Here is a 25,357-nt window from a genome sequence, read left to right as displayed (position 1 = left end):
GTTTTTTCAAGCGCATGTTGCAGTTAACACATTAATGCTTTTAATTTGAAGGCAGACGCGTGTGACTTCCGGCATCACTTCCGGTGCTCTGTATCTTAGCTTGACGCCTCTCTGTCATCAGGTACACAGTAAAGCGTGGCTGCAGCTCCTCCTCCAGACCTGAATGAAGACCAGCTAGTCAGGCGTCCTGCTAAAGCTAAACTAAACTGCGGAACTACCAGCAGCGACACACACAGCCCGCATGCTCGTCATTTAGCAGCTTGAAGTTGTTGTTTTCAGCGTTAATACTGAAGGCCTTCCTCGTGGACTGCAGCTCAGAGAGCTAACGAGCTGCTGGTTAAGTTAACGCTGGTGAGCTAGTTGACAGCTAACGCTAACTAGCTTAGTCTTATTACTACTCGACGTCAGTTTCAAAACAAAGCCCGCAAAACCAGAGAAGTTGAGACTGTCACCCGGAGAAGAGCTTTACTACTAAACACGCGAGCTGTGTTCAAGTCATAGGATTCATTAAGCTGTTCAGATGATGTTTGAGACACTCAGTTAAAGAAGCTGTCAGCAGGTTGGATCTATAACTAATCCAGCAAGCTCGTGTTAAAGCTCGCGTGGTTTCTGTTCTGATTAAATCAGGTTTTGAAAGTCAGGTTTTCCTGCGAAGCTGGGATTTAAATGTCCGAGAAGAGTTCATCGTCCGGTTCGGATGAGGATGTGGAGCCTGAATCCGCTCAGCATGTGGATACCGGAGGCATTTTAAGCAAGGTAACGTTTGGTTGAACCAATGTTTTATATGATACGATACAACTTTACAACTTTATTTACAGTCTGCACTGAAATTCATTTTGCATCCAGCTCAGTTTCAGAAAAGGTACACATACAATAGACATACTGTTACCATAGACAGACAGACAAGTAACAACAAAACAAAACACATCACTATTCATACATAACCCATTACAAAATTACCATCCGTCCTCTACATGTCTTTAGCAGCACATTCATTATTATTTAGCAACAAGATGGACTGATGGACAAAAGCCTTCTTTAGCCTGATGAGGTGAGATGTAGGGACTCAGCAGAAGTTGATATTCCCCATTTAAAACATGTAAGGGATCAGAAGAGATGCTTTATAGCTGCAGAAATAACTACTTGATTAAACAGATCTCTTCATACAAATACCTGGGAGGCTTGTAAATGAACAAATGAAGTTTGCCAGAGATGATCTTAGAGATTATAATGTACCAGTGTTGTAACCTCCACAGAGTGAGGGATGACCATCCTACCATGATGTATAAGATACAATGAAGGGTCCTAAAGCCAGAGTTAGTGACATACCTCAGGACTTATGAGCTTCAACAGTTGAATTAATTACTGCATACACATCATTCAGACAGAGGATATGTTGACTTGCATAGTCAGTTAACTGTTTGACTTTTACCTCTCGTGTGTTTACAGTGGACAAACTACATACACGGATGGCAGGACCGATGGGTCGTGTTGAAAAACAATACCTTGAGCTACTACAAGTCGGAGGATGAACGGGAATACGGCTGCAGGGGGTCTCTGTGCCTCAGCAAGGCTGTTATCACAGTAAGTATATACCATGGTACGAGGAAGGAACATTACTTTGCTGCTGTCTTTTGCACAAAAGAATGAGCTTAGCACCTGTCCAACATTTCAGGGAATAAGGGCCCATAGGATGGGTGACCATGAAAGGCCTAATTTTCTGCATCAGTGCTCTTGGAGTAGAGTTACCTCTCTAGCAGGTATCAAATGTTTTGATCCCTTCTTTCCCTGTCATTAGCATAGAGTTGAACTTTAAATCCTTCAATCCACGTTTCCTCAAAGCTAGAAAGGTAAACATTAACTAGTAATGAGGCTGCTATTAAGATCTCAGGTAGGTAGAGACCTGTTGTTTAGCAGACCAAGGCATTCTTGCTCCAGCAGTCATTTGAGATATCATGCCTCTCTTACCTCCATGGCAGTTATAGCATTGGCTACTTGAAATCTGTGCTCTCTATGGTTAAAATTTAAGCGTTGACCACATACTTTACATATCGGACCTGTATTCTCCCGATGCAGGCCTCCCGTTGGTGAGATAAGTTGAAATCCCACACCCTGGTTAAATATTCACTGTTCACTCTGAACATACCGCCACCAAGTACAGAGGCCAAACAAATGGCTTTGCTGTGATTTGTGCAATAGGATTATTCTGTATGACTCAAAACTGGATTAAAACGACAACATGAAAGGTCACAGTTTCCTAGTTTCCTCTAGTGAGAGTGATCATTTGAGTGAGCATTATGCCAATTCGGTGTTTCTGCAGACCTGAATGGTGCTCCACAAGCCGTTCGTAGTGTTTTGTAATTGTGTTATACACGTGATCACTAATAATCAGAGTAGTATGACTCACAGAGTCACTTCTTACTGCCTATCCCTTCTCCCTCAATAAAGCCAGTTCTGTCTACGGGGACTGTGGTATGAGGAGGACTCAGGAATGCAGGAACAAGCCTCTGCTTCTCTTCTTGCTTAATATCAGTCTGTTACACACTGCGTAGCTGCAGACACACCAGACTCCTCAGACGGAAGCAAACTGTGCAGGAAATGTTACTGTCTGAAAATTCCTATCATGGGCCTATAAAGCTCGCATCAGTTCAAGCTCTCTGTCAGTGCATTAGTGTTTTCCTGTCAGTTTTATGTTTTTGTGCAAAGCAAACACGTAGAAATAATAGTGAATGTTCATATTTATTGTTTTAAATATTATTTTAATTCAAATACAAACATGTTTGCACGCACACTAGTTTAAAAGCAGCACATAGAATGAGTCCTGGATGTCTCTTTTTGTGAGAAGGTTATCAGTGTTTGGCTGATAACCTTCTCTTTCCTAACACTGAAGATGCCACAGTCCTCTACACAGAAAATAGCCAGTGCAGCAAGGATATTCAGTAGTGCTTACGCAAGGGGAAGGAGATTGTTCCAGGCAGAATGAAAGAGGTATAAACTGGGTTGTAAAGCAGAGGTTTATGGGCCGTGTCTGATACAGCACAGTAAGATAAACTGGATTTCTCTAACCATTAATGGCATCATGGCTGGATGCACTTGAGCTTACCATTGCAATGCACACCCCGCCTTATAGTGAACTTTAGAAAGTGGAGGGCATTTTTGATGTTACACCTGTCCCTGAGGAGAAACTTTTGCTCTGAGGTTGTCTGTGACTGTAAAAGAAAGCATTTAAGGGTCAGAGAAAACCGATCACCCCTGTCAGTGTCCCAGATCTGCAACTTATGTGTTAAAGTATACAGACAATGTTGCACAAAGTTCTGCAGGCCGTGTTCATAGTCGGAGTGTATGTTGCTGTTGTCCGTGGCAGCAAATAAACCAGCACATGAGCGTCATTCAGCAAATCTAATTAATCTTGAGCAACATGAGGTTATGTCAGCTGACAGAGCAGCTGTAGTCTTGGTTCTACTAAAGAGAAAAACAGGAAGGATATTCAAGTCAAGTGTGTCTTATTTCTTATTAGGAGCCTTTGCAGAACAGATCTCTCCTCAGCTGCGAGCAGTGGTCAAATTCCAATCTCAGAGGAAACGGGAATTCTTTGGTGCACGTGTTTGAGTGCCTAAGGCGGTCAGTGCTGGGAGCTGGGTGGGGTGCATTGTCGAACGGGGGAGTGAAATTGTTGAAAGATTTGGCCTAATAGTAGGAAGAAAAAGTTATGATGACCCAGGTTCAGGCTGAAAGAATATCTGTTTTTGCACAGCTCTGCTGCGGTCGTTTAGGGTTGCGCCTGCAGACACAAGACATCAGTTTCTAATTAAAATTCCTGTTTATTGTGTGGCAGCAGAGGCTTTTCTGTGACTGATGGAATCCATGTGTGTCCAGAATGTGTCATCGCTAGTCAGCTAGTGTCATAAACCGACTGTAGAGGCATTATAGAGGGATTTTTTGCTCTGATTCCTCTGTGATCTTATTAAACTGGGGGAAAATGTTACATTGGGTTTTTGTATTTTGGTATTGAAATACAGATATTTGGTTTCGTTGATAGTATTTTCTGACATGATGACACATATGCTCTGCCTAATAACTATTCATGAGCCCTCTCCTCTCTTTGCAGCCTCATGAGTTTGACGAGTGCCGTTTTGACATCAGCGTGAACGACAGCGTTTGGTACCTCAGAGCTGAAGATCCTGAGCACAGACTCCAGTGGATTGAGTCAATAGAGCTGCACAAGGTGAGTGGAACGGGCTTCTCTTTCTTCATAGATTTTCTGGATCTTTCGGGTATCTCTTGGTTTGCTTGTCATACAGACTGTCTTGTGATAATGTTCATGTGGATTTTGCCTACCTGCTGCAAGCAAGTCAGCTGCATTACCCTGATATATTAATAATACTACAGATGCTCAGTGTGCCCGAATCCAGTCCCTGTTTTGCCTATGTTTTATTTTTTTTATTTGCATGGTGTTTGCCAAGAATCTTATCAGTTCCTTAAGCTATAATAAATATTTCAGACTTTTTAGACTTATCTAATCACCAACTACAAATATTGTTTTGCTGCATTATTCACATTTTTCAGGTATTTAGGTTCAATTTGGGGTCAGGGTGTTTTTCAGAACAGACAGGGAGTTATCTGTTTTGTTTCAGGGAGCTGGGTGTGGCAGGACAGGGATTCGGACACAGACACACACACACACACACACACACACACACACACACACACGCACACAGAGCCCTTCACCCTGGGAATGTGAGGAATCTGTGGAGTGAGGTGTTGAGGTGGGGGTATCCCCTGTTATCAGATACCAGGCAGCTGCTCACCCTGCAATGACATCAAGTTAACATAAACATACGTAAGATGTGTAAAACACATTAGATATGTTGTCATGGCTTATGAAAGAAGTGCTTCATGCAATGCATATAACATATAATGCCGTGATCTGTCGCAAACTAGCTGATACTTCAGCAATAGCTCATGACAGGCCGTTGAAAGTTGTGATTATATCACAGCTAAGGGGCCTGACGCGAATCGGAAATAGACATCAAATATGGCAATATGAAAGTTATAGACACATTACAATTTAAATAGTTTTATATTAATAAATAATAATGTTCACAATAAAATAGACCCTCCTGCCTGCACATACCGAGGCAGTTGCTGGAATGGTGGTTGCTATTGAACATACAACGTAACATGCTAGCGTTATATTGATTTCATTATTTGGCTCTTTATTTACATTATTGTATGTTGCATTGTTGCATGTTGTATTGTGCAACCATTGAGAAACAGTCCGGCGTCAGTAGGATGACTTTCATATCTCCTTGTACAAGGCTTGCCTTTTTTTGTTAGGTGGAGGTGTGTTGCTGTGTAGTCCATTTACGGCCATAATCTCTCTCTTGTGTCAAGAACCGCATCAGATCGTTTCCGTAGGCAGTGGTTAGTGTATTTCTGCTGCATTTCTGCTTGCTTGCATATTCCAGGCAACATTGTGGAACCTCCTCTTTACGTAGCGCTGCATGTTGTTTAGCAGGTGAATTATTTTCTGGAGATGGACACGGCTCAATCCACAATTAACGTTTCCATTTTGAAATGGGTTTTGGCAGCTAACTTTGTTAATTTGTATCATGGATGTATAAAGAGAACTGGATACAGCGTTGTAGGCGGGCTTAAGTTCATTCCTATGAAAGTTGGTCAGTGGTGCATGAAGCCAAAATGGCTCGACTGCAGCGTGATAAAGTACACGGATCATCCAGCGATCTAATGCATCCATTGGGCCCATAGAGCAGGCGCAGTAGCGTTTCCTTTAACTCCACCTCCCAGCCCTCGCTCCAGCCTCGGTCTGGGTCTCATTCACATGAACGGAGGAAGTGAAAAAACGTTGGATTCACTTATTAGTGCATTTTAAAACTTTAAAGACCTAATGATTTAAATAAGGGCTATTCAAGTGTTCGTACTGGGAAGTTGATTCACCTAAAAAAAAAAAATTATCCGACGAGTTACAAACATCTCATTCCCAATGTAAGTCTATGGGGAAAAAATATTTTTTTGGCCCAATGCCATCACATTGTCACCCTGTCGCTAAGCAACCATGAGTCTATTATTTATCTCTTAGACACGGAGTGATACTGAAAGTGCAAAGGTTAGACACGTCATAGCAGTGGTATGTGGAAATTACAGTATATCACAGCTATGAACCAATCAGATTGCTTGACCTGAGCTACCTGTTTTATAAAGCTAGCTATACTAATATAGTTTGTTAGTATGACGTAAATATCAAAGTAGTCATCCATATCTGGGTCTTCTGGTGAAATGTCTGTGTGAGAGAGTAAGATAGATGCATATTATCAGGGCACAAGTAATATTAATAATGTGATAATGTAATTTTTCTTGCTGGCATTTACCACATAAATCACTGGAGTTGAGAGACCACTGTAAAAGTACCACCCTTGGAAAAAATAATCACTATCCTGTGAGTTTTCCACTAAAATGGTGCTGTTGATGGTTTTGTTAGTGCTACTGGGTGTTGGCAATTGAGTGAGAGTGACCACAGGTCTCCAGTCCATTAACGACGGTGTGAAAGTATTTCAGGGTTATGTCAGGATTGTGACCTACAGTTACCTCAGCAAGCGTAATGCAGCACTACCTGCAGCATTGCTATAGGTGAGTGTGCCTCCACTGCTCCCAACTGGACAAAGAAGGTATTGCATTCAATGTTAACCACTGGCATTGTGGTTTTAATCTTTGTGTCAAGAGGGCATGAAATGGTGTAGCCCATCTTAGACTTTGATTAAACATACTTGCATCTTGTTTTGCAAATATTGACATTTTATTTCTAGTTTTCTTGTTGCCATCTATTAGTGAAGCTCTGGACAGTTACTTCAGATACAAACTGTGTAACAATTACCTTTTTTAAAACAACTTTTTGAGGGTTACATTTTTTGTGCCAATTTCATATACTCATACTCTGCTCAAGCTTGGTTTCAGTAGTTAACAATTATAATTGTGCTTTAATATGGGTCAAACAGGTCATGATTACACCTTTTAAATGCCTCGTATTGTATAAGCCACTTTGCAAATGCAAAAAAAACGAATCTAATTTGCATATCCATAGCACCAAATTAGGCTGTTAATGTATGGGGAAATAAAACGGGTTTCGTGCAAGTCCATTTGTGTTTTTATGTGTGGGTGTGTTTGTGTTGGTGGAAAAAAGGTGTGCTAAGTGTAGGGACGTTAAGTGCAGCTCTTCATGAATAATGCATTTTTTTTTATCGCCCGTTCTCACAGCAACAAAAATCAAGAGGGACACATAAAACTCTCAATCATACTGAGAAGACTGTTCCATTCGGTCAGAATCAGAGGGGTGATATAGAAGAAAATGGGGGGAAACCCCCGTATGTATTCATAGTTTTTCCACCACTTCTTCAGGCTGGTTATTGGCACAGTCTGAACGCTATTGGTCCAGATCAGGCTTCACAATGGGATAGTAGTAAATCAGAATAAGAGAGGATGAAAGGAAAGACCGGTAGATGGAAGTAAAGCAGAAGATCCAGACAAATGTTGTTCCCTGCCTCCCACTCTGCCCTCTTATCTGTTATCTCTCTCTCTCTCTCTCTCTCTCTCTCTCTCTCTCTCTCTCTCTCTCTCTCTCTCTCTCTCTCTCTCTCTCTCTCTCTCTCTCTCTCTCTCTCTCTCTCTCTAATACATATATGCACACACCCTTCTTTTATATCCCTCTCTCGCTCTTGCATGCAAACGCACACAGTTACGGTTGCTTGCTCAGTGATGGATGCTGGACATAAAGATGGACAAGATGAAAAGGTTTCACATATCAGGGTGTGTGGTCGGTTGATACATGTAAGCAACAAGAGTGGAGGGCATGTGCGTGTGTGTCTTTTAAGAGTCCATGTGTGTGCCTGCAGAATATCTGACTGAACGCAGACCTGCTTCGCTCTGCCGCGGAATTTCAAGACTGGCTGAGTCTTTCTCTTCTGCTTCATTGAGCGGCTAGTGCCTGCCACTCCCCTGTCTGCCACGGAGAAAATGACTTTTTCCTCGTCCTCCGTTCCCTCTCTTACAGCTGCTTCCTTTTACTTGATGATGAGCTAAGCTGAGCCTGTATGGCTTTTCTTCTCCACCTCCTCCTCTTCCCTTTTGTTCCTCTGCGAGGTGTGTCCAGAGAAACGGGAATACCGGATTTAAGCCTCTGAATTGTCAGAACAGTGGGAGTGTTGGGGGAGCGTCTGGGCCATGTTGGGGCCAGCAAGCCGTCGGGACTGCAGCAGTGTCCTGCTCTGCTTTGGGTGTTGGAATGGCCGAATGGTGGGCTTATAGCATGTTGGCATGCTGCTTGCTTACTGTCACTCATCACTAAAGTCTTTAATTAGTATGCCAGTGTTGTGATATAAATGATAAACATGGCCCATCTTTGCCTTACTCCATATATTGCATAATTGATTATCTTCTATTTGCATGCATGCAGTTTTTCACATTAGTAGCACTGATGGGCTAGCTTGAGAATCAAGAATCAACTGCATGTCAGTCATTGAAAGAGATCTGTCACTATTTTGTTTTAGAAATTAAGGTTATGCTGCATGGCTTTGTGCTGGACTTCCAGCTTTTTTAATGACAGGTCATTTCCAAAACAGCAATATGCTCAGATGTGAAGAAGTACTCAGTGGTTGCTATGGTCACTCACTGAGATACTGTACACTCATCTCATTAAAATCACAAAGCCGTGGGCACAAGATGCCATTTCATGTGTTGTGTACGAGTGGGTGTTTAATTTGCATGGCTGTGTCATGCAGCTGAGCAGGTGCATAATGATGGCACAAAGCAATTCAGATCCTGAAGTGGTACGTTTATAAGACCAACTTTTATTCTGTAGCACTTTTTGTGAAATGTTAATTTACCCATGTAACTACCCAACTGTTATTCTCAGCTGGTGAAATGTAGGCTGTGTTTGTTTAAGGACTTGATATGTTGCAGCGGGGAACATGGATTATAGACACTGAGGATGATCTAGTTTAAATTAGACTCTTGTATACGTGCATTAAGAACTAAAATCCCCATTACATCAAAACATTAATATTTGTTGAGCCGTCAGAGGTGAAGCTAAGACACCAGTCAACGTGTCAACGTGTCAACGTGTCAACGTGTCAACAAGCATTGACTTCCATTTGAGATAAAAAAAAAAAATAACACACCTTAAACTATGAGTGACAAAAGCAACAAAGCAGCAAAGCAGCCAGCATGGCCAGCTACATTGTGATGAGTCGCCCTTGAAGTGTTGCTCGTTGACGTAGCTATGTGGTTAAATAGCACTGGGAACTGGCTAACAGCATTTTTATAGATGAAACGGAACAGGGTGAAACAATAACATATGATTGGTTGATGCTTCACCACATCTAGCCTGATACTGTGTCTCTTGTAGTGTGAACACAGCATTACAGTTACTAAAATCTGCGTATAGTCAGTGTTCCTTAACACAATAAAACTTCATCAGGTTGAGCTGCACTTCTACAGACTGTTTTTTTAATTGAGCCATAGTGTATCTTTAATAATAACAGCCCTGATTCTAACTTTGTGAATGTTGTAATATTCAATGGGTCAGGTATTTTTAGGTCTGGAGTTTTCTTGTTATTTATATTATTGAATTTCATGTTATTGTACGATCCAAATGTTTTATTGTAATTCATACATTATCTGATAGGGTTAGTTTGACCTATGTAAATGCTTAAATGTATCATTTTCATCTTAATATCGCACCAATCATTGGATTGTAGGAGTGTAAACATAACCTTTAACAGCAAATATTGACACATTATTTTCTGTTGGCCTGGGCTTGAACAGTGTACCACTCAGCTCCCTATCTGTTCACCAGTATTCAGTGTCAAATCTCTGTCTATCACCCTGTTATAAGTATTGTACAGTAAGCTCCTCTAGCAGAGGAATGTATGTGTGCTCTCTCTCCAGTTTGTTACCTGACTTCCTCCTCAGTTAGCTCACTGTTCTCAAGAAACACCTCTGCATGCCAGTTAGTAAACAGGAATAGTACAACATAGTTGTTAATTTAATAATCAAGAGGGAAGTACACACAAAGGCCATGACGAAACCTTTGTAAATATAAATTTAGACTCATAAAACACATCACAAGCATATTAGGATCCTGACTCATAGTATGTAAAAGAGTTTCAGTGTTGAGTAAAGGTATGAGTTTCAGTATGGGACTCTAATATTTGTTCATGAATTTACTGTCGCTCTCTCATGTAGTGGATAACAGTTAACAGCTGCATGTGGGACAATCAAGAGTATTTTGCTTTGGTTGGGTTGGCTGGGTGTGAATGGCAGCGCATGCATCATGTATAATAAAATGCTGAATGGGCAATCCCAGGCATCGCCCAGTCATAAGCTGGCTGTTTAATGGAACAAGTGCAGTTACTGCCACTCCTTCCCTCCCTCCCTAATGCCAGGTCACGCAGTCGATGTGTTTTCGTGAGACAGTACACTGTAAGTCCTGATAGTTACAACAGTGTTTTCCTCCAGAAAGTTGCAATCGAGCCCAGATCTGTCCACTCTGGGATCCAGTATAATTTATTTCCTCTGTTCCTCAACCACCTAGTATCAGGTCTACTGGATGGGTTGACGCATGTGTCTATCTGTCAGCCCATCTGTTTGTTTGTGTAGGTGTAGGCCCTGCTCTGGTCGAGCTCAGCATTACTCAGCGCTGCTGACTGCTTGAATTGATCTCACCCACTGTCTCTGTCTTGCTTTTATGAGCTGCAGACGTTCTTATTATATTGCAGATGGTTTAATGTATTTTGTGCACATACTGAACTTCTGTTCCCTCTGTTCTCCTTCTCCTTTCTTATCATCCATATCATACTCTCTCCTTTCCTCATTCTCTCTCTTTTTCCCTTCAATCCCTCCCCCTGGATTTCAGGCCGAGTCTGGTTATGGCTCAGAAACCAGTCTCAGGCGTCATGGTTCCATGTTGTCTCTCACCTCAGCAGCCAGTGCCTTGTCGGCCACATCCGCATCCTCCTTCAAGGTAAAAGAGGGAGAGTTTGAAGATGTTTGGCACCATTGGATCATGTCAGATTCACTGCCTTCTCTGATGTATTTCCATCAATACACATTCAAACTTTGGTTACATATACAAAGAATTAAAAAAATCAAAAAACAAAAAATTAAAATTTTTGGAATTAGGTCCCTCTTGAGAACGAGACGTCGTGTCTCAGCGAGGTTACCTGTGTAAATAAAGTTTAAATTAAAAGCACTTCTGAAAATACCAGCTAAAGGCTAGATCTGTTGTTATTACTTTTTTCAGGTGAAAGAATGTCAAGTGTTTTATACTTATTTTTTATGATGATCTTGCCTTGTGGTTAAAACAAGAGAGCTGACATGAATATTTCTTAACTTCTGTTTCTCTTTGCTAAGAAGGGGCACAGGTTACGTGAAAAGTTAGCAGAAATGGAAACCTTCCGGGACATTCTGTGCAGACAAGTGGACACCCTGCAGAAATACTTTGACACCTGTGCTGACGTTGTCTCCAAAGATGAATTTCACAGAGACAGAGGTAACCTCTAGCATAAAGACACTATTATGGAGCTTGCATAGTGTCAGAGATTTATTTTAAACATGTTTTAAATAGTTTTAAATTGGCTGTAGTTTTAGAGCCGTGTGGATTGTGGACATGGCAAAGAGGAATTAGTCTTGATGTTTAACGGCCAAGGAAAGAAATTATAGATGGGGCTTTACTTGGTTCATGCAGTATGGGAGATGACGGAGAGTGTTTGGTAAGGAAACAAAAATCAATATCCACTTAGAGGGCACTTTGTGTGTTGTTTAATCTCAGAGGCAGAGGCTTTCTGTAGTCTTCAAAATCACTTTCATATTGCACTTGCTGTCTTATATAGTTTAATCTGAATGATGCTTTTGTTAGAAATGTAGTATTACGTCTTCAACAATTGTCTAATTAAGCAAAAGTAGCAACTCTGGAGGTGTAAATATACCTGTTGAATAGATTTGAAAATGTTAAACTATACTCTATTAGCTATACGTATGTACAGGTTGAGGTATCTATGCCATTTTATAATTTGGTTAACTGGACAGATGGATAGTAGATGCATCTAAGATTGCTGTTGTTTTTTTAGCAGAAGAAGAGGAAGACGAAGAGGACTTTCCTACCACTACAAAACCCGATGGTGAATGTAATCACAACAACAATGGCAGCAAAGAAAAATGTGAGTTAACTTGCAGATACAGACGATTCATTCATTGCTTTAGAATATCTGTGAAAACAAAATACATTTTGGCTGCTTGGCCTTGAAATAACTGATTCCCTTTAATGTGAAAAACTAGAAAGTCTATTTCTAATCAAGTCGTGAGTCAGCTGTCACATTCAGTTATTCCTTTGTTTCTGTCTGTGGCAGTGTTTCCCCCTGCCAGCCCCAAAGGTATGAATGGAATAGACTTCAAGGGTGAGGCCATCACCTTCAAGGCCACCACAGCAGGCATCCTCTCCACTTTGTCCCACTGCATCGAACTGATGGTCAAACGGGAGGACAGCTGGCAGAAGAGAGTGGACAAGGTACGGTCTTGCTCTCTACACACAGTGATCAAAATAAATGCCACTCAGTGTACCAAATGAAGAAAGGATAGTTTCCTGAGTGGGCTTGTCAGCAGCCATTGTTGTCTGGAAGTGTCGTAGACTGACGAGCTAATTGCTGTCTTCCATTGTCTTTAAGGAGTAGACCTGGTTTGGTGTTGTTGGGCTCCATCCTTCAGGTGATGAGGTTGTGGATCAACACTCTGCTTCTCAAAATGTCTAGCAATGATTGTAGTGCTGCTGTGTGTGAAACTGAAAGCAATCCGCTGTTCATGTTGATGGGAAAGTTACTATTTAAAAAGTACAGTGGTTGTTTTTTAAAGTCTAGAAGGTAATATAATGGAGTTGGCTCTGAAATGGATTCCCATGTAAAATACACTAATTGTAATAAATAAATAGCCGTGGGAATGAAGAAGTTAGACAAGCCTTGATTCCCTAGGATGAAGTTCAGATCTGCTTTCATCAATACTTATTCTTAATCTTTCCATTGGTTAGAAGATTTGATATGGATGCTGTTTGTGTTATTTGTTCCTGATTTCTGCGTGTTCATCTTTGTATTTATTTGACAAATTAAACTGCAATTGAAAAGCAAGAAAAAAAAGATAATGTGTGCTTAGTCGGTGTTAAAAAAAGTTGAAAATGTCCTCAAATTCCACAGTCCAGACTACTGAAAACCATAATTTTTTTTATTAGATATAGCTGGTTTACAGGTGGTAACCAGCTACATGTAAACTGAATGACTAAAGGTTAATGAACATACACTTTTCAAAATAGTCAGACTTGCTTACCAGAAGCACAACTGCACCTGTTGCCCTTAATGGTTTTTAACCCTTTTGTTTTATTCGATCGTTACCTTCTTCTCCCAGTGGTTGGAGTTCCCATAACACTCATTGATTTTGCTAAGAGCGGTCTGTGTCTGTGAAGGTACGCTCTAGAGCACCTCATGCTCACATCCTGATCAACACAGCTGATGTTGTCAAACCAGTTTCTTTTTTCCTGTGTCAAGGCATGCTGCCCAACCCTAAAACCTACAAAAGCCGGGAAGTGCTTTCAGTTACTCAGACAGCTCGAGTGAAACTACCTCAGTCTTATCTGTGTTTGGTTATGTGTGTAAAGTTAACCTGCCGATGTGTAGTAGGGAAATAGAAATAGTTTGGAACACACTCTCAAAGGAATAAGACCCGCCTGCTCGGACTTGTACAGAGAGTTAAATTAGAAAATGTCTGCGAAGACTTCTTGGTGGAAACCTTCACTACAAAGGAGGACAGAGCAGCTCAAATACCAGAAACAGAGATGGATACCTCTACAGACTTGCAGCCACTTCTTTAAAGTAGGTTTTTGTCTGTCTGTCTGGTGGTTACTCACCGCTGACAGCAGGCTCACCTCCTGTTTATTTTGTGGCAAGTCTTATACGTCCACACCTTTCTGTACACTTTGTTTTCTTCTCTTTCTGTCTGGTTTCCCTCCAATTAAATATTTTTTAGGACATTATTGTTTTTAGTCTAATAATTGCTTTAGTTTGTTTGCGTTCTCTTTTTGCAGTGTTGGTAAACTGTGTCTGGAAAATTAAGTTTCTTTGGCAGAGTTGTGTTTTTTTATTGTATTTGTAGGCCAAATACACAGGCTAGTTAGCGATGTCTCAGTGCTTTTACGTAATAGATGGTGTAAACAGTAGACTCTTTAGTTCTTCATTGTATAGCAGTAGACTTGTGTCTACTTCACCTGGGTTAAGTGCGTTCATTGGCCTCTGGCAGGGAATGACACATTAAGGAAAACCTGTTTGAGTGCGTTCGCACAGATGAATGATGTGGTGAGTTTGCCCGATTGTTTGTGTCCCGCCAACATCCCTTTTCTTCCCCCTTTTTTAGCAACTCTTTATCGACTGTAATCTGATGAAAGGAGCATTGTCACTGGGGCGGGATGTTTTCTGTCTCTATAACACTGAACTCCTGTTGTTTGTTGTCTAAATGTGGAGGATCAGCAAATCTCTTTTAAATGCAGCACAGATGTTTCTAATGGGCGTTTCTATTTACATGCTGTTATTTATTGTTTAGTACAGTTGCACTAACACTACACTGCTCTCTCTGTGTGTTCAGGAGCTAGAGAAGAGGAGGAGGGTAGAAGATGCCTACAAGTCTGCTATGAATGAACTGAAGAAAAAGTCACACTACGGAGGCCCAGACTACGAGGCAAGGATCATCAGAAGGATTTCTTGACTTTGTCCAATGTCTCCCAGCATATGCATTTTTATCTTCCTGCACCCTTTTCACAGCTTTTCTCAGCTTCTCTCACAGTGTTGTTATATTGCTGACAACATTTGCTTTCCACAGGAGGGGCCCAACAGTCTGATCAATGAGGATGAGTTCTTCGATGCGGTGGAAGCTGCGCTGGACAGACAGGACAAGATAGAAGAGCAGGTGTGATGAAGATCTAAACTTGCTCAATCAAAATGTCCTGTCCAGTTTGGATGTATAAAACAATTACACATTTAGTCTATAAGACACATTGGATCTCTCCTGTCCCTCCCTTCCTCATATATCTCCTTGAAACACATTTAAACAAAGCCAAAATGAATTGAAGCACGGTTGCATACATTACACGGAGGGAGGTTGCCTTTCTCTGTCGCATCTTCTTAATCTTCTCTCTCACCAAACTCCTACTCTCTGTCCCTCAGTGCCAGTCAGAGAAGGTCAGGATACCTCGACTAACTCCGGTTCCTCCAGGAGACGTCTACTCCACCATCGGTACACACCGATTTGCCATCCAGGTGCTCAACACATATCTTATTTTCTCTTTAATGTACAGCTTGTTTCCATTCTGCTTTGTTCTAATTTAAGGCTACCGGTTGCTACTGTCTGTCTCATCATTCCTGTCTGAAGCTTAGTCAGCTTAGTGACCTGTCTGTAAAGCTCTGCAAATGACTGTAGCTTGTGTGCTTCTCATAACGTGTCCATGCTTTACCTTTTAATATGATCACACAGAGAATCAGTTTGTGCTTGTTGCAATCATTTGAGCGCTTGCATAACAACATCTTCGTATGAAATACTACTTGAGCAGGTTGTGATTGCGTCCTCTGGACCGCTGCAGGGTGCCTCTTTCTATTTTGTTCCTTATTCTTTTTCTCTTTCAATCTTCCTCTCTGCTGCACAGCCCCATAGCCATTCTTCTTCCCTGTCCTCCGTTGAGCTAGTCAGTGCTTCAGATGACATTCACAGATTCAGCGCTCAGGTACTGTATATGTGGTCAACAGTGAGCACCTGTACCTGCAGGGGGATGCAAACGCCTACTGCTTTCCACCGCAGTCAGAGAGAGAGCATGAGAATGTCTACTAACCAGTCTCTCCAGGACTTCACAAAGATTTCTTGTGCTTTGAGCAGCATGTTATACAGTAGCAGGTTTTTACACCAAAGTCTTTATAACATTTCCTGTGCTTTTGAGTAGCATGTTAGAGGCACACCAATTTCTTTATAATATTATGTGAAGCACTAAGACAAAAAACTCTGACTGGACAAAATTGAAATTCCTGGAGTGACTGACAGGTTGTCTTCATCACATAACGGTTGTCATCATACCACTGATAAGAAAAATGTTATTCTAATACCGCATGACTGGAATTTAGTTGAAAGCTCTTCATTTCCGCCTCCCTCCTCTCCTCTCATCACTCCGTCTTCCACAGCATGAGCAGGCATGAATCCAGACGGGCTATCCACTGTGTTCTTAATGCATTGTTGGGATGTTGAATAACACCCCCAAGCAGTGTTTTATATTGATTTGGTTAGAGCTCAGTGGTTAATGTATTTGCTTAATGAATTCCTAAGATTCTGAGAGGGGAATATTTGAACTGTTTGCCTCCTATAATGTTATCTGTAATAAAATACCAGCACAGGTGCTAGGTGTGTTGATTGTTCAAGATCTATAAATCATTAAACTTGAGCAGAGCATCACAAATGCAATGAATTCTCCTCCCCAACTGTGTCCTGTTTCAAAGCATGTCCTCAACTTAGGCAGTTAAAAGAACGGTAAAACACTTTCTAAAATATGAATTTAATCAATACCTGTCTGTCTCTCAGGTGGAGGAGAATGTGCAGAATCATATGACGTACTCGCTTCAGGATATGGGCGGAGATGCTAACTGGCAGCTTGTAATAGAAGAAGGAGAGATGAAGGTGAGTACAGAGGAGAGATGCTGCTTATGAATCATGTCCCATGATTCCTAGCTGTGAATATTTAAATCTCATTTCAATTTTTAAAAGATACTGTGGTTGCAGTAGAAGCACTGATATTACATTTATCAACCAGCAGAGGTAGAGGACCTACTCAAATATTTAAAGTCAAAGTATTTCATGCCACAATGGAAAAAAATAATCCATAAAATAAGTAATCAGTCATTTCTGAATGGAAAAAATCCTCTCAAGTTATCAGTCAATGGTATAATTGAAGGATCAGTGTGTAACATTAGGGGGATCTATGGGCAGAAATGGAATATAATATTAATAAGTATGTTTTCAGTAGTGTATAATCACCTGAAACTAAGAATCGGCAAACACTGTTAACTTTTCCTGCTTGGGTCGAAGTCAATAACGTTGCTCGCTCCCGTCGCCCTCTCTCTCTTGTTTCACCACTCATTTCCTACATACATACACACACACTCACTCTACACACTGGCTCTGCTCCAAATGACCTACGCTACTCTTACAACTGGCTCTAGATAGGACTATTTGCGTTTTCATGTCGGCCACTGTAGCTCTCCAACACGCTTGGCACAAGGGGAGAGGCTTCAGTTGGTTGCAGTCTCCTCACCTCACCGCTAGATCCTACACACTGTTCCTTTAAGAGGATCCTTAAGGATATGTGTTTTCAGTGAGGTTGCAAATATGTTTATAGTGATGACATGACTTTCCGTTTGTTCTAACTTCTGTCTCCGCACTTTGTGTTACAGGTGTACAGGAGAGAAGTAGAGGAGAACGGTATTGTGCTGGATCCTCTCAAAGCTACGCATTCTGTGAAGGGGGTGACGGGACACGAGGTCTGCCACTACTTCTGGGACACGGCTGTCCGAATGGACTGGGAGAGTAAGTTCACTTTTTAAAAGTCACCATCATATTAACTCTGTTTGACTTTCTCTGTTTTAATGTCATGACCTGACCCTGAACTCTTCCTCCCTCAGCCACCATTGAAAATTTCAATGTTGTGGAAACGCTCTCTGATAATGCCGTCATTGTTTACCAGACACACAAGGTAAATTGACTTCTTGGTGGTTTGAGACATTGCACGTTTGATCAGTAATATTCTGCAGCCTGTTTGATTGCCAACTGAATGCCTCTGTTTGTGTTTCAGAGAGTGTGGCCTGCCTCTCAGAGAGACGTGCTCTATCTATCAGCCATCAGGAAGATCTTGGCAACAAACGAAAATGATCCCGACACATGGCTGGTCTGCAACTTCTCCGTGGACCATGACAATGCCCTTGTAAGATTACTACAATTACACCTGTTGCTATCATGCCATAGAGCGAGTGGGATGTATCAGGCATCCATCAAGCATTCGATTAATTTCAGCATATAACTACTATACAAATATCCCATAGTCAAACAAGACATTGTTGTAGGGCCGTTTGCATGGGTAAATGGAAGAAAGAATAGTTTTAGACCTCTTAACCCCAGTCACTCTGTCAGATTAGTTACAGTGAGATTTGTGGCAGCTTGGAGATTGTTTTCATTTACATTTTTGTTTTTACCTCCAGCCCACAAACCGGTGCGTTCGTGCCAAAATCAATGTTGCTATGATCTGCCAAACGCTGGTCAGCCCACCAGAGGGTGATAAAGAGATCAGCAGAGACAACATCCTTTGTAAGATCACCTACGTTGCCAATGGTAAGTGCCTTTCCAGCCTCATAAAGTTTTGCTCTCAGTGTATATATGCCTTAGGCAATATCAGCAGCCAACAGAACAAAGCCTCTATTATCATCAGTCTAACTGTAATCTACCTATAAGCACCTCAACATTAACATCCAAGCTACTGTATATGCCAGAAGGAAGTGTTGAGCTGAGGCCTGACCCCTAATCAATTTGGGTCAAACTGTTATTTCTTGTCTGCAGACAGTCCATTACTTATATAAGTAAAACCCACTGAATTATCTAAACTACAGAGGAGAAACTAAAGATATTCAGGCTAATGCATTGGCAAACTGGTCGAGATATATTGGCCTTTATTTAAACAATCTGTAGCGCATGGTCTAAAGTGCATGGCGCAAGTGCGTTTAGGGTGTGTCCAACTCCACTTATGCTAGTTAAATGGCACATAATCTGGGCGCAAAGTAAGGCACAAAGGGGCTGTATTTAGTCTCTTAATTAACCATAGGTGTGTTTTGTGCGTAACATGAATCAAACCAATCAGTGTCCTCTCCCATTCTTTTTAAAAGTCAGGGGCGCATTGCTATTTAAATGGCGGATTCAGAAAACTGGAGAAGCGAGTGGTTTTCTGCTGAGGAAACAGATCTGCTTGTGCACAAAGTGAAAGTGTGATGCATGTGGTCCTTGACCGGTGGACCCGGACTGCATATGAGCAAATGCACCAAAATTCATTATATTATAATTAACATTAAATATGACACACGTATTGATAAATAATGAAAACTGTTTTGTTTTCCGATTCAACCCACGGGGGGGGAGGGGGGGGGCTCGGACAAAAAGGGCTGAGCGGAAGCCTCTGGAGGCTGTATTACCCGCAGATTTGCAGCCGGGCACTGCCAAAGAGGCGGTGCATAATGTGATGCATCAGCCCCAAAACGCCACCGTTTAGGGGTAGAGGGCCCGCAAACTTTGAAGTAACCTATGACTACGCTCGAAAACACAGAGGGATGAGGAGAGGAGACCTTGAGCGCAGACAGAAGCATGTGTGCACGAGGCATAAAAACGGCACTCTTTGACTCATCATGACACATTTTGATAGAAAACATTTGTGGGGGAAGCCTCCTTGAGTGTGTGCAAGAGGAAATGTGCTGCTTACGACATGAGTGTCTAGAGCTGACACTAATGAACTGAGGAGGAGGAGAGCTGCTGCGTCCCTGTGTGTGTAACAAGCAGTGTGTGTGGGTGTTGTGAACCTGCCTATGTGGAAGCATCTTACTATCTGAGTAACACTGCGCCAGACTTTAGACCAGGTTTTTGTTGGTCAATGACGCAATGGCTTTCTGCTGCCTCAAGATAGCAATGCGCCAACAAAGCACCTGTCCACACCTCATTTTAAGACCAACATGGGCGCAAGTACATCTGTTACTTACACATTGTGGATACTAGGCGTGAAAATGACAACTGCATCGGTCTGAAACTAGCAATTAGTGCACTAGACAGTTGCGCCAGGTGTAAGATAGGGATTGTGTTTGTGAATAATAGCCTATGGCCAGCAGCAGAAAAGTCCTTGAGATTTCAACTGTCACATCAGTCTAAATAAATACAGCTAGAATGTTTACTTGAGTTTGCACATATAAAGTTAGCTGGTTGTGTTGACTTATTGAGATGTGAGCGGCTGTTTTAACCATCTTAGCTGCCGGTCACACAAGGGACTAAAAAGAAAACAAGTGGATCGAACAGATCCAGTGTATATGGAACCATTGAACAGTAGCAATCTCTTGTGTCACAAAATGTAATGCTGTCAGAAAGCTACCTCTAGCTGGCTTCTCTTTTGTTTTGTGTATGTTTTATTACTATTATTATTACGAATGACACACTATGATGCTACTGAGTTGCTATCGTTTGTATTACACCTTTTTCCTCAAATAATTCATTACATTTCTGCTAACTAGTCTTTGTACATCTGCCAGCTGGCACAAGAGTTAGACTGTCTGTGTGCTTGTGTGTTTGAAACGTCAGTCCAGACCTGCACCTCCCCTGACTTCCTGTAGATGAGTTTACAGTGATGTAAAGCAGCGCTGCTGAGGGAATCCTGACTCACTTTATTGTTAGAGAAGCCAGGCAGATCATGGAGTTCATTGAGAAAAAATAAAAAACACTAGAGGGCACCCTAGACCTCTGTTGGCACAGCATATGTACACTGTGGGTTTATGACTAGTAGTTTTATCAGAAGTGAGCACGTACACACAGTTTCCTGATCATTACCCTCTGTGTGGCTGCAGTAAACCCAGGAGGCTGGGCTCCAGCCTCGGTCCTCAGAGCCGTGGCCAAGAGAGAGTATCCCAAGTTCCTCAAACGCTTCACTTCCTATGTCCAGGAGAAAACAGCTGGGAAGCCCATCCTTTTCTGAACACACAGAGGTAACCAGACACACCAAACACATCTTCTTTTACAGCTGAGAGAGTAACTTAACTGATACACAGAAGACACAGAAGAAGATACTGAAATAAGTATCTTCTATCTATATATCTCTTGACTAATGCTTCGTCTGTGAAAAAAAAAAATATATATTGATTTTCCATCTTCCTTTTTGCCTCAGGTTTACGGAGGGCCAAGTTTGCCCACTGGAGAGACGACATTGTTCAGCGTTGAACCGGCTCTCAAATGACTACACGACTCATTCACCTGTCAATCAGAATGTGTTTTCAAACTACTACATGCAGGACACTACATCATCCTACAGGACACCTGCTTGTAGAAGAGACTGGTTTTTACGGCTTTAATCCATCAGTAGATGTCATCCCAGCCACATTATCATGGCTTAACACCATCTGTTGGCCATCGGTACACAGGGCTCCAGAGTGCGACCGTTTTGGTCCATATGCGACCAAAAATCTATCGAGTGCGACTAAATACTTTCATTGGTTGCACCGGTGCGCCTGACAGGTCTGTCTCTGTGTGTATGTGTCAAACCGCACCCTGTACTCCTCCTCGAACAATATCACAACCATAAAACATACCGGTAATTCAAAATGAAGAGAATTACTGATTGTTTTTTCGTCAAGAAAAATGCTGCGGTGCCCGTTACACCTGTCCCCAGTCCTGAACAGCCTAACCCAGACCAGCATCACCGGCGGAGCATAGATCCACCACCGGTCTCCCCGGTCCCCAGTAAGATGCCTAATCCTGAAAAGGGCGCTGGATTCATTTCAAAGCGGGGAGGGCAAAAAGTGTGTGTGTGTGTGTGAGAGAGAGACACTACATTTAATGACACGAGTCAACTTTACTCTGCTCAGATGATCGCTAAACAGCTGATCTGCTCTGAGCGCTCTCTCTCACTCTCTCTCTCACTAGCAACACACACATTACATTACACTACTCTTATACCAACGTAATATGTAAAAATGTAGATACCAGACTGTTAAACTCACTATCGAGAGCTAGTTAACCGGAGGTGCCATTGATGACATTATGATGCGTTCAGGTAAAAATGAGTATTGGGGTGAATGTAAATTATAACGTCATCATGATGTCTTCAAATGTAATCTTGTAAAATGTAGTTTTCGGCGAGAAACTTGAATAAATCCAGTCGTTTGAAGGAGATGTTTTCACAGCAATATAGAATAGATCATAGAAAGGGAATTATCACCTGTTTAACTTCCTAACAAAAACCAGTATGCAAACAGTAATAAAGGAGTGGATGTTGAAGTACCTGGAATTTATTGTTTTACTATTATTTTTTTTACCGTGGTATCGACTTGGTAGAGAATCATGGGATTACACTGGTATTGGTATTGACTACTAAATTTCTGGTATCGTGACATCCGCAGTGTAGGCCTATGGGAACTGACAAAACACTTAAAATCTGTTATTGTGGCACCAAAAGGCGCAGTGAAAAATTTTGGGTGCACCTAAATTGTGTGCTGGTGCACCTAAATGAAATAGTTAGGCGCACCAGTGCACCAATGCAAAAAGTTAGGCTGGAGCCCTGGTACATTTGTATGTAAATTCAAGAGTTTCCTAAGTGTTTTTTTGAATTGTTGTTACCAATTATTTGCTTTTTTTGTAAATTGTTTTGTACATTTCTTATGATTACATATTTCTTGACTTTTTTTGGGGTTTGCTTTAATCACTAGTATTACAGCTACTTGTTTTGCTGCTGCTAAAGTAACTACCACGAGAGAGGAAAGCTACTGACAGGAAAAGCATAGATGAGGTGTGGTACAGCATCTCCTTCTCCTGTCCCTCTGGTGATGACTCTCTTTGCAGTTTGATGTGGAGGGGGGGGCCAGAGCCTAAAGCTTTGAAATCTTTATATTTCTAGATTGTTATAAAGTAGCTTTCGGAGAGCACCGGGGACACAATGTATTGTACAGAGAAAACCGAATACGTTTTCAGTTAGTTTACCAATGTGAGAAATGTGAATTGACTGTTAAATGCTTGAATTTGATGGGCCAAGGAAACCTGAAGTGGGAGATAAAGAGCATTTGAAGAGTCTAAAAGGTTGAAGTGATAATCAATAATTGGATATCAATGATGTAGTTGACTGTGGTCTATAGATGCTAAGTTGCGGGCATATTGTCAGTGTGTATCGGTCTTTAACCTTCACGTAACACACAGGTTTCTGACCGATATTTGCGAATAGCCAGCCCATAGTGTCTGATGTACAGATTCCTCTCTTTCATTGAGAGACGAGTGGATACATTTTGTACACCCCAGGTTGTTTTTCACCATTTTTGAGGCCCCTGATGAGGAAGAAAAATAATCTGTCTGTGCATTCATGAGTGTAAGGTTTGTAAATTAGTCCCGCTGCTATTGTGCAGGATGAGGTAAAGTTGTAAAAAGTTGAGTAGGAAATCATCTACACCCTAGACACTTAGTCGTACTCTAACATTACATTTCACACGCCACACTACAGTGCAGTGGCCTCCTGCCCTTTGACTGATAAACTACCCCCAGAATGCCTTAGACACCAGGATGAACCCTAAAAAAGTCCTGGTTATCTTTACTGTACAGCCACCAGATGTGCATTTATCAACACTGAAATGAAGCGGGGTGGGGGGAAGGGTCAGCATTTCACATCATGTTACCTCAAGATTTAAATTTACTCTAGGTTGTGTTTGATGCCATCAAGAGAAACGGGAGTTTTACAATCAGTAGATCTGCATGGTTAAAAAAAAGTTCACCATCAGATTTTCAGTCTAAAGGGTCAGAGGTTAGGAAGGATCTGGATAATTGTTTTGTTGATGATTACAAGAGCTAGATCTACGAGCAACGTCAGCTGAAGAATGCATTTAGTGTTTTTAATTGTGATATTTTGTCAGTAATCTACACACTTTGTATATTTCTAAGTTGTACATCAGAAGTGTTATTATTTGCACTAAATGTAATGCAATTTGACAATGTTCTGTAAATTAAAATTGTTACACAACAGAAGCAGGTGCAGTGTATGTTGTTTTAGTGGGAAAAAGTAATGATGTGTACATACATACACAGCTGTAATATGCAAATAGATGAAGCTATGCATGCTGGGATCACAGAAGTTAAAGTAGCTAAACAGTAGACATTTAAATTTTTAGCAGTTTATTTATTTATAGGAGTCTCTAAATATAAATATGCATTGTCTTTACATTCAGCGATTAAAGTATTTCTTTCAGCAAATGGTAAAATATTGAGATTTACATAATAAATTATGGTCTTGTGGAATTCAACATTTATAGTTGGATATGGTTCTTGATGAAGAGGTATCGGACAGCTTTCTAAGCGGAGGATGTATGTCTCATAACTTCTTGAGGAGGACACACTTATTCAGTATCAAAGGGATATCCTGAGTAAAAGCATCTTCAGTCATGAGGCAAAACCTCACAAAACTACTAGCTCCACATCAGAAATGATCTACAATGTTCCGTCACTGTCTCTGTACATGTAGCATCAATGACTTACAGAGGTGTGCATTTGTGGAGTAAAAAGAGAAAAGAAAAGTGCATATTCACATATCCAAATGTGTGCTTATGTCAGGTAGCCCACCCACCTAAGCTACATCTTCGGAGAAAAATATTTCTTACAGTAATCATAACCAGTGTCAAAAGTGCCTTTTGATCAAGAGCGAGTGCATCATCCCGCCGCGCTGTGCTTCATCCAAGATCCAGTAACTGTCTTCCGTCACTTCACTTTACAGCAGCCCTTAGCCACAGCTTCAGGTTCCTGTCAGGGCGACAGTAAGGATGCGGTGGCAGCTTTAACCACGTCACAGTCTGTTAGGCCTGTGGAGCTTCAGAATCCATCACGCCTGTTCATATGAGTATTTTCTCATCTGTTTTGTCTGTGAGCTGGCTTCTGTCCTCTGTGTGACACATCCCTGTTCATCAGGGACAAAGATGCCTTCATAAAGTCACTGTAAACATTTCTCTTCTGATCAGCAAACTTTGAAAGGCTCTTTCGTTTCTTTCTGGTCAGCAGAAAGAAACGTTAAAAGAAATGTATCTACCCTCTCCTCATATGTGTGTATATATATATATATATATATAAAGTAAATATTTAGATCTTTGTGTAGGCCATGAAAACAGTAGACATATATAAAACTTAATGGCACTGCGTTGACGCATGCTCTAAAAAGCGACACTCAGTTCAGCCTGATGTTCATCAAGTTACATGATATGTCACATGGTTCCTGCAGATGTCCATCGCTGTGACTCTGTTGGTGTCTTCTTTTAGTCCATCAACCGGTGGAGAATCTCAGTCTTTTTATGTGTTGGCAATGCAAATGGCAACATGGATGTAGCAGCACTGGAAGTGGAGTCAAAGGCCAGTCTGGCCGGTCCAATGGAGCGCGGCGATTGTCTGATTGGCAGGAGGAAATGAAGGTTGGAAAGCTGCTCTTTTCACTGCCGGGGAGGAGAGAGAAACGGGTGAT

The 25,357-nt window shown here is 41.5% G+C and overlaps 2 protein-coding genes across 9 annotated transcripts in view; one reads left to right on the top strand and one right to left on the bottom strand.

The window, feature by feature from the left end:
- Positions 1-92: 92 nt before the first annotated feature.
- LOC141769278 (ceramide transfer protein-like) lies at positions 93-23,880 on the top strand. 8 transcript variants are annotated; one of them, XM_074638190.1, is made up of 18 exons: positions 93-756; positions 1,450-1,584; positions 4,109-4,225; positions 10,928-11,035; positions 11,428-11,563; positions 12,141-12,230; positions 12,420-12,577; positions 14,692-14,784; positions 14,926-15,012; positions 15,270-15,362; positions 15,746-15,823; positions 16,666-16,761; positions 17,535-17,667; positions 17,763-17,833; positions 17,933-18,061; positions 18,336-18,465; positions 20,727-20,864; positions 21,044-23,880. In XM_074638190.1, exons 1-17 carry the CDS (start codon positions 667-669, stop codon positions 20,852-20,854), a joined length of 1,872 nt encoding a protein of 623 aa, XP_074494291.1. In that variant the 5' UTR covers positions 93-666; the 3' UTR covers positions 20,855-20,864; positions 21,044-23,880. The 8 variants fall into 8 exon arrangements, with proteins under 8 accessions (XP_074494291.1, XP_074494292.1, XP_074494290.1 ...); XM_074638191.1 differs by having other exon boundaries at positions 11,425-11,563; positions 12,144-12,230; XM_074638189.1 differs by having other exon boundaries at positions 94-756; positions 11,425-11,563.
- Positions 23,881-24,010: 130 nt separating this feature from the next.
- The window catches only part of pip5k1bb (phosphatidylinositol-4-phosphate 5-kinase, type I, beta b), a 34,459-nt gene continuing 33,112 nt past the window's right edge, over positions 24,011-25,357 (bottom strand). Inside the window, exon 15 of the mRNA XM_074638197.1 lies at positions 24,011-25,328. Within this exon, the coding sequence (XP_074494298.1) occupies positions 25,326-25,328 (3 nt within the window). The 3' untranslated portion in view covers positions 24,011-25,325. The remainder of the gene's footprint in view (positions 25,329-25,357) is intronic.

The sequence above is a fragment of the Sebastes fasciatus genome, chromosome 6 (assembly GCF_043250625.1).
Source record: "Sebastes fasciatus isolate fSebFas1 chromosome 6, fSebFas1.pri, whole genome shotgun sequence".
Taxonomy (NCBI): Eukaryota; Metazoa; Chordata; class Actinopteri; order Perciformes; family Sebastidae; genus Sebastes; species Sebastes fasciatus.
This window is presented reverse-complemented; position numbering and strand designations above follow the sequence as displayed.

Bases quoted from the DNA above. Each gene is read 5' to 3' on its own strand.
- LOC141769278 (XM_074638189.1), top strand. From the start codon at position 667: ATGTCCGAGAAGAGTTCATCGTCCGGTTCGGATGAGGATGTGGAGCCT. The intron at 11,036-11,424 runs GTAAAAGAGGGA...CTCTTTGCTAAG, and splicing joins CATCCGCATCCTCCTTCAAG to AAGGGGCACAGGTTACGTGA. The intron at 17,834-17,932 runs GTAAATTGACTT...TTTGTGTTTCAG, and splicing joins TTGTTTACCAGACACACAAG to AGAGTGTGGCCTGCCTCTCA.